This window comes from Pieris rapae, chromosome 20 (assembly GCF_905147795.1).
Source record: "Pieris rapae chromosome 20, ilPieRapa1.1, whole genome shotgun sequence".
Taxonomy (NCBI): domain Eukaryota; kingdom Metazoa; phylum Arthropoda; class Insecta; order Lepidoptera; family Pieridae; genus Pieris; species Pieris rapae.
Window position 1 is genome coordinate 5,998,600 of NC_059528.1, and position 13,476 is coordinate 6,012,075.

Here is a 13,476-nt window from a genome sequence, read left to right on the forward strand (position 1 = left end):
TCCATTATACGCCTTTGATTTGAGAACTGGCAGTAAATGTAAAATTAGAAGCATTTAGTATGATCTTTTTGTGAATACGTGTAAATTATGTTACCTTAATGAATACATGATTTTTTAATTGAATGAAAATTTTGTTATAATATACAAATATAAAACAGTTTTTAGTTCATATATTTTAAACATACAGAATTACAACTTCCTTATAGTACCTATTAGTCTACATTATGGGTTTATAATCGATATATTTAAACAGACTTTATAAAAAAATGGCTGTCATCAATTTGTATTTATCGCTCATATCAACTCAGCCGGTTGATTTCAGACACCATCGATCAAATGTATGAACACAAGACATTTTGAATCCAGGAAGGTCTTAAAGGCAAAACAGTCTTTCATAGACCTACAAGGTTATTTATCGCTTCCATAATTGGTCTTCCATTCACCGACTGAGGCTAATTTATTCTTCTATTATCATACGAATAAACATGTCAAGAATAGACCAACAGTTCTAATTAAGACTACATTACGAGCTAATGTGTGACTCAAGTCTCACGATGCATATTGTTCTAAGTGAAAGTAAATATCTCATCATGGTTCATGTCATGTTTTATTTAATTGTCTCTTTATTATGCAAACTGTTTTAAAATAACGGTCAAAGTATATTAAAACATGTGTATTGTATATTAACTTTCATTAGACGCATATGATTTTCACAATATATATAAGACTTTTTTCTTTGTTTCGTCAGCGCATCTATATTAAGCTTAATAATAATTTATCACAATAAGTTACTGGCATACTTAGGCATTCTACTAAACTACGCTAACGAGCTACGAGGACACGAGATTTGGCAAATTAAATTCGTTTCATGCACCATTGCACTTGTCTAACATCCATAGAATGTTTAATTGACTTTGAGGACAAAAACTTTAAGACTTTATTATAGGTAACACTCTTTCCTGTTTGTACTACTTACATTGTAGCTAAGTTTTGTTATTTGTTGTTTAGATTTGAAGTTTTTAAGCATTCATTCATGGCCATTGAATGAGACTATAGACACACACATATATATGTAAGTGTGGACGTAGGTCATAGGGCATATATACCTTTGCATACGGATCCTTCGCGGGGTCTAACAAGTCCACAATGTCTTCATTGTAAAGCTCAATGAACTGCGCTTGGACCGAGAACTCGGGCGGAAGTTGACCCTGCGCGCGGGCAGCCTCTGCCCTCTCTTCAGCCCCAGTGAACAGGTCACGGATTGCTCGAGGAATGATGCCCCTTTTGTCCTCGTCAAGGTCACCCTCGCCCTCCCAGCCACTCCCCATTGTGTATGTCTTTCCGGAGCCAGTCTGTAATGAGGAAACGTTAATTAAATGTCACGAATCGTTAATTGGTAATTTCTGTCATTAATTAAAATGATAAGTATGGATTCAAAATTACATCTTTATCCTTCAGTTATCGAAATGAGAAATTTCAATATTTTGCAAGAAGTTATGCAAATATTTGTTAAGTCATTTGATAAATGTATCAGTTGTACCTAATAGTTAATAAAACTTTGAGAACTTAATACCGGATATCGTAATTTAAGGATTTAATGAAATTAATTAGACACAGTTTACTCTCATAAATCTTAAGTACCGATCCAAGACAACATACTAATACCGCTTCTTTTAAATGTTTTAATATCACTATTTAATTTTTAATTAACTAGTCAAATATATATACATATATTTATTTATTACAGAAATACATATCCTTACAGCCTATGCCAATACGATAATGTCAAGAATCATTCAATAAAATATAATAAAGTACATTTATAAAATGAAACACATAATATACACAATATCGCTACTGTGAATTCACTCTGCGAACATACATGTCGATAGTGTTACGACAAGCGTTAAAATCATATCGATATTAAATACGACGGTATAATCTATAGTAGCGGTTGATGATTGTAGTGTGGAGATAACGGATACCAAGACGGAACATGGCCTATTACACCATTTGAGTAGAGCCGGTTTGCGATTTTAACGGAATGGCGACCCACTGTCTGTACGGCGGCTGCGTGATGTCCATACGCAATTAATTTTAAAGAGGATGTTGGAGAGTGTTGATCATCTATTTCAAAGGCGAAAGATAGATAGATAATAATCTAAAATTAGGGCAAACCTCCTGACGATTGATTGAAGATTATTCGCTGTATTAGTATTTGGGATGACACCACCCGGTCAACTTTAAAAACAATGTACAAACAAACGAACAAAAAAACAGCTAGCTTAATAATTTCTTTTCAGGGATTCCTCCACTAGCACTAGCTCTATGCAGAATTCGGAGATTCCCCGTCCCAAACTCCCGATCTTTTAATAAATGATCCATGTCCTCTTTGAATTTAGACACAACACACAAGATATTCATTTAGAACTTAGAACTTGATAGCCATTCATAATGTATAAAACACAAGCTTTCGTAGCTTAAAAACATAGTTATATAGTATATAATACAGCTTTACTTCACTTTTCTTAGCTTTAATAATAAAATAATTAACACCAGTGTGAGAGAAATCAACATCTGATGACATCCAAAGATTACACTATCTATAATTGTAACATAAAGGTGTTATCTCTACAAAATACTAATTAACAAACCCATCCGACTTTCATATGCGGAAAGTAATCTATTTTTTCCCACGACGTAATATTTACTTAATTAATATATTTTGTTTGCATAACACTTTCTATATACAGGCTTCCGTACTCTAATCAGGTTTCGACAAGTACACCGGAAATATAATGATAGTTCAAAAAGCTTTATGGGATGTGACTTCCGGTTTAAGCCGTGTTCCATTTTTTGTTTTAAATTCAAATTCATTTATTCATATAACACAATGTACACTTATGAACATCAAAAACAGAAATGTATATGAAATGCTTCTAATTTTACATTTCCTACCAGTTCTCAAATCAAGGGCGTAAAAATACACAATACAAATACAACTTATGAGAGAAGGCGTCATCTTTCTGAGGTTTACTTTTCACTGTCCTCAGCATATTAACAATATCTTTTATAGGCAAGAGAAATATTAACAATTTAAAAGCTTATTCTTTAAAAGTAAATAATAATTTACTTAATTCAGAATGGTTTACATAACTGTCACATTTTAAATAACTGTTGCAATCTGTGCCGCCTTTTTAGATCCGAGTCTCTGGATTTCTGTATATTCTGTTTCCAAACATTTGTTACGTTGGAGATTAGCTTCCTGTACCTGACACACGCCGTCGACTTTTTGGGTCTAAGGAAAGCCGGTTTCCTCATGATGTTTTCCTTCACCGTTCGAGAGACAATGTTAAATGCACACATATACAGAAAGTCCGTTGGTGCGCAACAGTGTTCAAACCCACGACCTATAAGATGAGTCGCACGCACTAGTAGGCTAACTCTACCATATTTATGATGCCAGTGATAAAATTATCACTATATACAAAACAAAATTGTTTTGTATATTTTGATAATTTATCAATAGACTTTTACAACCGATGCTTATCTATTAGGGTCATAATGAAAAAAGATAAAATACAAATAATATTAGTATAAGTAAATAAAAAATATGCATTTCAAATGTCTAAAAGCGAAAAGAGTTTTATAGAAAAAAAATCAATGAAATATCAACTCCTTAGTGAAGACATCTTCTGTTCTTTGCTTTATTTAGAGGCGTAATTTTTTTGAAAATTATATGTAAAAACAAAACATAAATTGCAAGATTTTGACCACGGTCAACCACTCGACAATATCAGCTTATCACAGTTATCTTGCTTGATTAGACTGATAACAGAAACAAACGGGAGAACGGTAATACTTTAAATTAAAAGCGAAACTACGTGCACTGGCGCCTAGTGGAATGGCAGTAGATGACTCAAACTCTTATGTCATGATTGTCATAAGTCTGATTTTAGAATTGGCCAATTGGCCATTTAAGGTTACTCAAGCTTAAGTAACTCTGATAATTTTACTAAAATGATACAATTCAAGACAATTGTCAACTTCGATTCGCTTCGTCGCTTTTGAAGACATGTTATCGCATTTTATTCGCTTTAAACGTTATACTCGATTAATACGCAGTAACCAAATCAATCGACTACTGCGTATTAATCCTTTTTAACTGAAATTAGGGAAATGCTATAAAGAGACAAGTTTTTGTTTTTTATACTTCTTTTGGCGCGATGGCGAAAAATAATGAGAGTGAATTTTTAAGATGCGCGCGCACACCAAACCTTAATTCGACATCGTAAAGTTATGTCTATGTGGCATGGAAATCGATAACTATGTTCAAGTTGTATATTCTAGTATTTTATATTTAGAACACGCTTTTCGTAACAGTACAATTAAGGAGTGTGAATAAATAAATATTATTTTGGTATTTTTAAATTAATTTCATATACGACGGTAATAGTATTTACTAATTATTTATTTAAATAAAATCCTTTTAAATTAATTTTAATATTTATCGTTAATCACTACTGCATTTTTTTCCATACTTTCAAAGAAGTATTACTTCTAAGCGTATACATAAGTATACACTCACTTTTTAACAGTGTTTATAGGTTGTAGTGAAGGCTAGGTTCTAAGTGGCTTCCGCAAATCACATCTTTTTTTAATGATGTTATAAGTTGTTACATATTGTAGTGTCCGAACCAATTCGACTGACTTATTGAAAGACCCATTCAATACTGAGCCAACTCTTTAAACGGCAACGCAATCGGAAGCCTTTTTCCATAGAACAGGGGGCAAACGGGCAGGAGGCTAACCTGATGTTAAGTGATACTGCCTATAGACTCTCAATGCCAGATCGCTCGCGAATGCGTTGCCGGGGTTTAAATAATTGGTACGCTGCCCGTTGGCCTCAACTCAAATAAATTGTCTTTTATAAGTATTTCATGAAAAAGGGTCTAAAGTCTAAAGCGTTTCCGTATTATAATGAACCATTTTTACTTTACCTAAGCATCCATTTAAGTTACATAGAATAAAAAAAAATATTTCCGCAATAGCCTGACTATATTATCGTGACATGGTGACGCGCTCTGTGAACGTAAGAATGTCGTTGTTTTTGTTATTCCTCAAGACGTCAACAGACGTAGTTCTAGTTTTAATTTTCCTTAGATCGTCTGAATCCGCATTATATTAGACAAAAAGATAATAGGCCCCAGAAGGCACTGGTTATATTTGTAAAAATCTACGTTATTTTTAATACCTAGATTTGTTTTTAATACGTTCAATAGGACATTACAGTCTTTTGTACTCAGTTTGTAAACTATAGTCTTGTCGGATTAAAATTACGTAACAAAACTTTTTCTAAACACGGCGCAACTGATTTAAACAAAACTAAATAAAACAGAATCTGTGGGTTGTGGTAATAATTAATATTTCTCTAAAGGGAATTCTTCGCAATGGGCTTTCTAGATATAAAAATAACACATCCAATAGACAATTAAAAAACCCCAAATGCTATCTATAAATCTATATACTATTTTGGGTCTTATCACAGACTGCTTACGTAATCATGATGTAAGGCATGTCAACATCGTAACGTCCTCGACCTTCATATGTTAAAAACTTAGATATTTCACTCAACGTGAACTAATATTTAAAAATATACGTTTCGTATGTAAATAGATTGCCAGAGGACTCGCAGTTAGTAAACTCTTTCTTTGTTTCGGAAGTACATTGCAGCTGGCCACATAATATTGGTGTGCATCAAAAGTTAGAAAGGACTCAATTCAACGGACAACTTCAATGGACGTTGAATTTATTTTTCTTTTGGACTTGGCTTGTCTTCCAACATCCTAACCGCCAACACCCTCTGTCTTCGTTGCCGATGAGTAAGGATGCCAACAAGCTCGAATTTAATGACGTGGAATAAGTGATACCATGATGATCTTATGTTCCAAAATAAACGTATATATTTTTTTTCTATATTCACTTCATTGCCAAGGTAGATATTTTATCAATCACTTAACATAGTATTTGTATACTGTTTACTATATTTTAGATGAAAGTTCAATGAAGTGTAAATAAAATTTGACTTGTGTTGCAATGTCATAATGTATTTGTGACACAGAGAAGACCAGCTTCCGCCACGCGCTAATGAGCAAATTAGTAGGAAACCGTTCGTATAAACCGATATAGATCTGTCACGCCGCCCGCCCATATACGGGACGACTCTTGCGCACCATACCAGTCCTACAATGGAGTTTAAATTCCGTTTGCTCATGGCAATGCGGCGCTGACAAAGCCTTCTCATTAAGTCACTAGACGCCTCATTAAGTTGTAATCGCTTTAAGTGCTAATAGATCAACGATAAACTTTATTTCCTAACAGCATTAACTACGGGCAATGGCTGATTGTAACCTAATAAGTTCATAAACGTAACATAAGCGTCGATTAGGTTAAGAATCTTCATTTTAATCAATATCTTTTGTCTCGTAATTAGCTGTATATTAATGATGACTCATTAGCCCTAAAATTATTATCTTTTATATTTGTATTAATATAATATTGTTACGTTTAGTTTAGTTTTAGTTGATTTGTGATTCATGTATTATTGTTTTTTGTTCATTTTTTATTTACTTCTACTTTAACTTCTGTAGGTGTTTCTTATTTTATTTTTATACACTAGGGTTGGGTAGAAATCGCTTGTTAGCGATAAGGCCGCCCATTGCCTAATAACTTATGTAACCTGTTTTATATACATAACTTTAAGGTAATGAAGTTTAAATAAATTAATGTAATTCACTATAAATACAGATTAATTAATTAGTGTATTAACTGACAATCGTTTCAATTATATAAATGAAGGGTTTGGCCCTCCAAGCCTCGACGTCTAACGTTTCACAATTAAGAGTTTTTGATAAAATTTTAGATGCGCGCCTCCAGGAACCAGCTACCTACTGAGGTGTTTGAAGCAATTCCTAGGGTCCTTCAAGAAATTTTCGTACCGATTCTTCAAAGCCCAGCAATGCCAGCGGTTTGGCTGCGAAAATGTCCATGGGCTATCTAACTAACTAACCATCAGCATCATGCCCTATGTTTAAAAAAAGAGTACTAGGAACTTATAATACACAGAATACGTACTTTTCGTAACATCTGCGCATCATAGGCACACTCATATCGACCTTAATAGTTTAAAAGTGTAAACGTGTGGGTACCCAGATTCCTAAATGTTTGAATTTTATTTGTTACTCTACCACAACTCTTTACTTAATATTAATAAAATATTAAGTAAAGAAGAAATTTGATTTTTTTTTTTAATAATAACGGTCGTCTCTATATAGACATACATCTATCGCAAGGATAATGACATCACATATAGGCGGGTTTTACAACTTCAAGGACACAAAAATATTTAAACTTCACAAATTTTGGTACAAGAACCAAATATTAATAAATTTAAAATAAATAGATGAAGCGATTAATAAAAACGTAGGCTTAGACAGGTCATCCAACGACCTCTAGAATATTTCGCAAAATAATTTCGCCTTCTTATGGCTTAATTTTGGGATTACATTATCATAATATATATGATAATCAATTAACAATTAATTCAATACTTAATAATAAAATAATAATTGCTATTCGATGTTGCCGTGAGTAGGCACTTGATATATGAAAGACACAATTTCGGAGTGAAAGCAGTTCATATAAACAGAAATAATCTGTGAACGCAGAAAACTGTGTTTACATCTGAGGCCCAGACCTAAATGGTTGTAGCACCACTTGTTTTTTTGCCAATAAAGTTAAAACCGTTTATGACGACATCGTTAAGAACAAAATACCGGTTATATTGACGAAAATCAAAGCTCCCGACTGAATTCTATTATATTAGATACTTACTAACAAAGTCATCGGCTGGTACGACTATCGGTTTTTACAGATTTTGACTGTATACTATTTATAATTGCTTATAAATTTCATATGAACTCACTAAATCAACTATTATCAACAACATTCCCCTTTCCACTCAGAGCTATCTTTGAGGATTCATAATAACTCGGCAATAAAATGCACATCAAAGAAATCGTTCACCATGTTTGAGCTTTACACGGAAATAAACATAACTCCGGTCTCTAATCGCTAATGGAACAGAGTGTGTATAATACGTAATACACAATTTTTATGTCATACTGGAACGTATAAAACTACGTTGTTAAAAATTTCGGACAATGATTAGTAATCCTAGTGTTTTTATTTAACAAGGGTCTAACGGGCAAGAGGCTCAGTTGATGTAATACGGCGCCCATGGACACTCAATGCCAGAGGGCTCTAGAATTGTGATGCCTGCCTTTAAAGAATTGGTACGCTCTTTTTAAAATAACTCAAAGTCGAATTGGTTGGGAAATACTTCAGTCAGCAGCTGGTTCCACATTATGCTGGTTCGCGACAAAAACTGCCATAAAAACAGCGACCTTCCCTTCGAAATTCCCGCGAAACTAAACGTTATTCGTTATATCTACGCCCAGTATTATTATCACTATACAATATGTTTTCCTTAAATGAAAGCCCTGTACTGAGAGTGTCCATGGGCGGCGGTATCACTTTACATCAGGTGAACCTTCTGCCTTAGTGTTATAAAAAAACAAAAGACGATTGAACAAAAAGCATTTTCTTTATGAATTGAACATACTATGTGACCAATGAGTTACAAAAGGCAGAATTCTAGTCTCTCAGGAAAAATGACCATTACTATTTAATTTATACCAACAAAAACTGTTTTAGGTGACGCATTCTTGCGTCCGTTTCATTGATAAGTTTTTTCATTGTGAAGAAGCCAATTTGCCACGAGTTCGTCAACCCACGCGTGGACAGTGTGGATTTTTTTTTTATAGAACCGGGGGCAAACGGGCAGGAGGCTCACCTGATGTTAAGTGATACCGCCGGCCATGGACACTCTCAATGCCAGAGGGCTCGCGAGTGCGTTGCCGACCTTTTAAGAATTGGTACGCTCTTTTCTTGAAATTGTGTATTAAAAGCTTACATCCCAGCAGTTGGATAATCAAAGACATCTATATCTTGTGTAGTTAGCTATAGCTGGAGTTGCATCATTGTTTCCAAAGAATATCTATTGTTCAGGTCCAAAGACAGAAACAATAGTCGTTATCAGTGCTATCAGCGGATATCCGCTATTTTGCCAGACCTTTTAGTGCTATAATCAGATTCTTACACCTGTTAGACTCTAGATATGTATCACCGTCATGGTTAGGGGGCGGCATACAGCCTAACTAGAAGAATTGTTTCGCGAAAAATCACGTGTGTCTTTCGAAAGCAGTACGAGACATCTGGGTATAACCATGGTCAGTCCCTCGCAATGTAATTATTTATTAGGAATAATTCATTATGATGGGTAAGATTTGGAAACCATTTAAAGTAAAAAATACCTGTGTCCCCAGCTCTTCAATAAAAGTTAATACGTCAAAATCTGTTATAACGACATCGTGGGGGTACAAGGATACTTGGTCGTAATAGCCGATGACGTTGTTATTGCGAACCCAATACAATAGAATTGAATTGACCGGCATCTTGTTATAAATGATGTCGTCGTAAACGGTAAATTCTATATCAGTCTCAGGAGCATTTGCAACTCTGCGTACAGATACAGGCAAACTTCTTGAGCATTAAACAAGAGAGTGGGGGGAAATTTGCGTATCGTATCGCAGCGCGGAACGTCAACTGATTCACCAATCACGCGATCGACACGTCACTCTCCCCACCCCCTCTCCCTTCCAGTGCTACCTAAAAATCGCTTCAGCACAGGCAAGGACATTTGTTCAAGATGTTTGCCGGTATCTGTAAGAATTTTTAAGCCAGTTCTTCAGAATGCGGACGGTGAGCGTGTAGGTATTAAGCTGCCTATATAATTTATTATAGATGTAGTCTGCCTGCATATTGCTCTGGCGAAGTAAGGTATGGTAGGGTCCTTCGAGAAAAGAGCGTACAAATTCTTAAAAGGCCGGCAACGCACTCGCGAGCCCTCTGGCATTGAGTGTCCATGGGCGGCGGTATCACTTAACATCAGGTGAGCCTCCTGCCCGTTTGCCCCCTGTTCTATAAAAAAAAAGTAAGTCAATATACAGTAATTTCGTTTTAATAAAAAAGTTGCGGTTTTATTCAAATATGTAAATGAAAATATGACTAACAGTTGAACAAAAGCGGAACCATACTGACTGCAGCCAATATCATTCTGCCTTCGGCGTAAAAACGCATGTGCATAGTAATTAGTGAGCGTGGGTGGCCGTGCCTTATGTACTAGAGAATAAGGTTCACGAACAACGTTTTTGGAGTTAGGTTGGAATTCGGATGTAATATTATTATGTAGGTGCTGTCCTTCCTTTAACAGTTAGAACGCCCGAGGTGAAATTATAATTCACTACCAAATTTATCAGTCGCTTTATTAATTTGCCTTGAATTTACGCTTTTTAAGGATGTCTTTTCTCAGCACCGTCTCATAATTATTAAGGCTGTTTCACAATGTATGGATAAAGTGCCAAATAGCTATGCAACACATAAATTATTCGAAAGATAAAAGTTCCAAATAAGATACTTCACATTTCATGACGTATCTGACAGTCGTGAAACGCAAAAATACTGTTTATCCTACAAATAAGTAACAAATAGCTTATTTGGAACTTATCCGGACATTGTGAAACAGGCCCTAAGAATTTTAAACTATATTCGAAACTGTCTAACGTTTAAGAGCGCGGCCACACAATGCGGTAACTGTGCGGCGCCGCACCGCAATTATTTTCAGCTATAGGGCGCCACACGGGTGTTGCGGTGTGGCAATTTATTTATGTAGTTTTTATACCGCAACAAAAAAAAAATCACAATGGAACCTACCAACTGAAGTATTTCCCAACTATTCAACTTAGGGTCCAGGTCGTACCAATTCTCAAAAAGCTGGCAATGTACTCGCGAGCTCTTTGGCATTGAGAATGTCACCAAGGACAGATATCTATATCACTGAACACCAGGTGAATGAAAGTTCAGCCCGTTTGACGCGTTCAACAATTTTACGTATTCAGAAACTACTCCTTTTGAAGTATAATTTTGTCAACTTATTTCAAATACGAAGGAAATACCCAATTGTACTAGTAATAATTCAGAGCTAATTTATATTCTGTGAATGTTTACAAGGTTCAGAATATCATTCCAGTCATGTACACGGTTGCATAAGTTTTATTACATCAATTGTCTCGTGGATATGTAAATTTGTATGCAATAATTGCCTTAAATAGTTAGTACACTTTAACGTTTTAAAACTAACCAAAATATGTTTTCTATATAAAAAAAGCCCTGCTACCGTGATACAGTTGATATATGAAAAGATACATATTTTTTTTTATAGAACAGGGGGCAAACGGGCAGGAGGCTCACCTGATGTTAAGTGATACCGCCGCCCATGGATACTCTCAATGCCAGAAGGCTCGCGAGTGCTTATTGTTTATGTTTGGAAGCGAAGGTAAGATAATAGGTCTGAAAGGATATTTCATACAGCTTGGTAAAGCAGTATTTCATACGGCTTGCCTTGAAGACATGTATACGGCACGCTATCTATAAAAAAATAAATTTTGTTCGTTTGTCTCGCTAAAGCTCGAGAATTGATGGACCGATTTGGCTAATTATGACCTTAAAATAATTGAGGAGGTTCAGGGAAGCTATAAATGATGGGCAATAGAAATAATAAGTGAAGATAAATGTATTTTGTCTTTTTAGAAAAAAATAATTGTTACGCAAACACGTTTTATAGCCGTAGCATGGAGTCCGATTTCTTTGGTATGTTTTAAAATTTTATATTAAGTTTTGACAAAAATAAAAATGTCTTAATTTTTAACGTCCCAAATAGTTGTACTATTGAATGACAGAACTGTCAGAAGCAAAACCGTACACAGAATATTAAAATCGGTATACGTAAGGTAATATTAACTCAATAATATTTTTCACATAGAAAGGTGCCTGTTTAAAAAAGACTATAGTTCCAATTTATGCCCCATTTATTTACTCTAGCTAGGATGCAAAGGCAGACTGGTCACAACCTAGACTTTTGGGTAACATATGCGAAATCCTATTCTAGAAAACAAATGAAATACACATAAAGTATTATTCATCTACATCTTTAATGCCTTTTTGAATTTGTCAAACGCACCAATATTGCGAATTTTAGATGGTAATCGATTAAAAAAATTATAAATTTACAATAATACATAGCTTCAATCACTTCAAGTGTTTTCTTTAAAAAACACATAGATTCAAAGGCAAAACCCGCGATAATAATTGCTTCGAGCACGCTACCAAATCTAAACGAGAAGAAATAAGAATTAATATTAACCAATGCAAACGTGATATGCGCTCAATGAGGCCCACGTGAAAACCCGTCTCAACAGATGCTTAATTTGCAGGAAAGCACTTCAAAACCCATGATATGAAGAGCCCTTCAACTGTATAAGATCATTTAGAGCGCATACACTTTTTTTACCAGGTTGTGATGTAGCTCTTGGAATTGTGGACATGTTATATGGTGGATAGTAAATTTTGATTCAGTTTTATCAGCCTATTGATGTACTGTCTCAGTTTGAAAAGTTAGTCTAAGAGAAAGGTTTGGTAGCAAAGTAAGACTTGCCTACAGCACTTCGATTTGGTGAGGGAATTAGTCTTACATATTTAGCGTGTTAATTATTTAACATATACTATACTTGGTGCTAATTTACGTTTATTAAGTATATCCGTGAAATGGTTTGTTTGAGTGTATGTGATTTGAATGTGAAAAGACACTTATACAAATGTAATCTCGATACGAAAGACTTGAATTAATATCACAATAAGATTCCAATAAAAATGCAATCAAAGAGATAACAGCAAAATTTGCATTAAAATGGAAAAATTGCGTGCCAAATATATCCTCGATTCGTATCCGGCGAATGACTTCATTTATATATTTTTAATATTACAGTTTTATTGCGACACCGTAGCTGACTGAAATTACTTCTCTTAATTTATCTAATAAACCTATATAAATAAGGAGACCCTATTTCTCCTTATTTATATAGGTTTAAGTTAAGAAAAAATGCTCAACATAGAGATGGAGCCAGTTGGAGGAGGCCAATACTCTAAGAGGGGTCCTTAAATTTTTTATCCTTTGAAAATATGGTGAATGTTTCAAGGAATATATGAGGCTTAATAATTTTATTATTTTAACTACGAATGTCTAAAGACATGCGCAAAAACTCACGACATCTAAAAAAGTATGAATAAAGTTCCGCAGGGGTTTTATTTCTCCATATTTTATGACACAAATTGATAAACGTAAATAATTAATTTAATGGTACTGACCAGCCTTTTACGTACTAAGCAATCTCGTCCAAGAAACCCTATAAGTTTGCGTACAATCCAAGGCTGTACATTTTGATTAGGCTTTCTTAGTTT

At 34.6% G+C, this 13,476-nt stretch overlaps 1 protein-coding gene across 3 annotated transcripts in view; it reads right to left on the minus strand.

The window, feature by feature from the left end:
* Positions 1–13,476, minus strand: part of LOC110995735 (kinesin-like protein KIF21A) — a 58,725-nt gene that overhangs the window by 24,458 nt on the left and 20,791 nt on the right. For all 3 annotated transcript variants that reach the window (XM_045632525.1, XM_045632524.1, XM_045632526.1), the window contains exon 4: positions 1,107–1,352. In XM_045632525.1, coding sequence (XP_045488481.1) covers positions 1,107–1,352 — 246 coding nt within the window. The remainder of the gene's footprint in view (positions 1–1,106; positions 1,353–13,476) is intronic.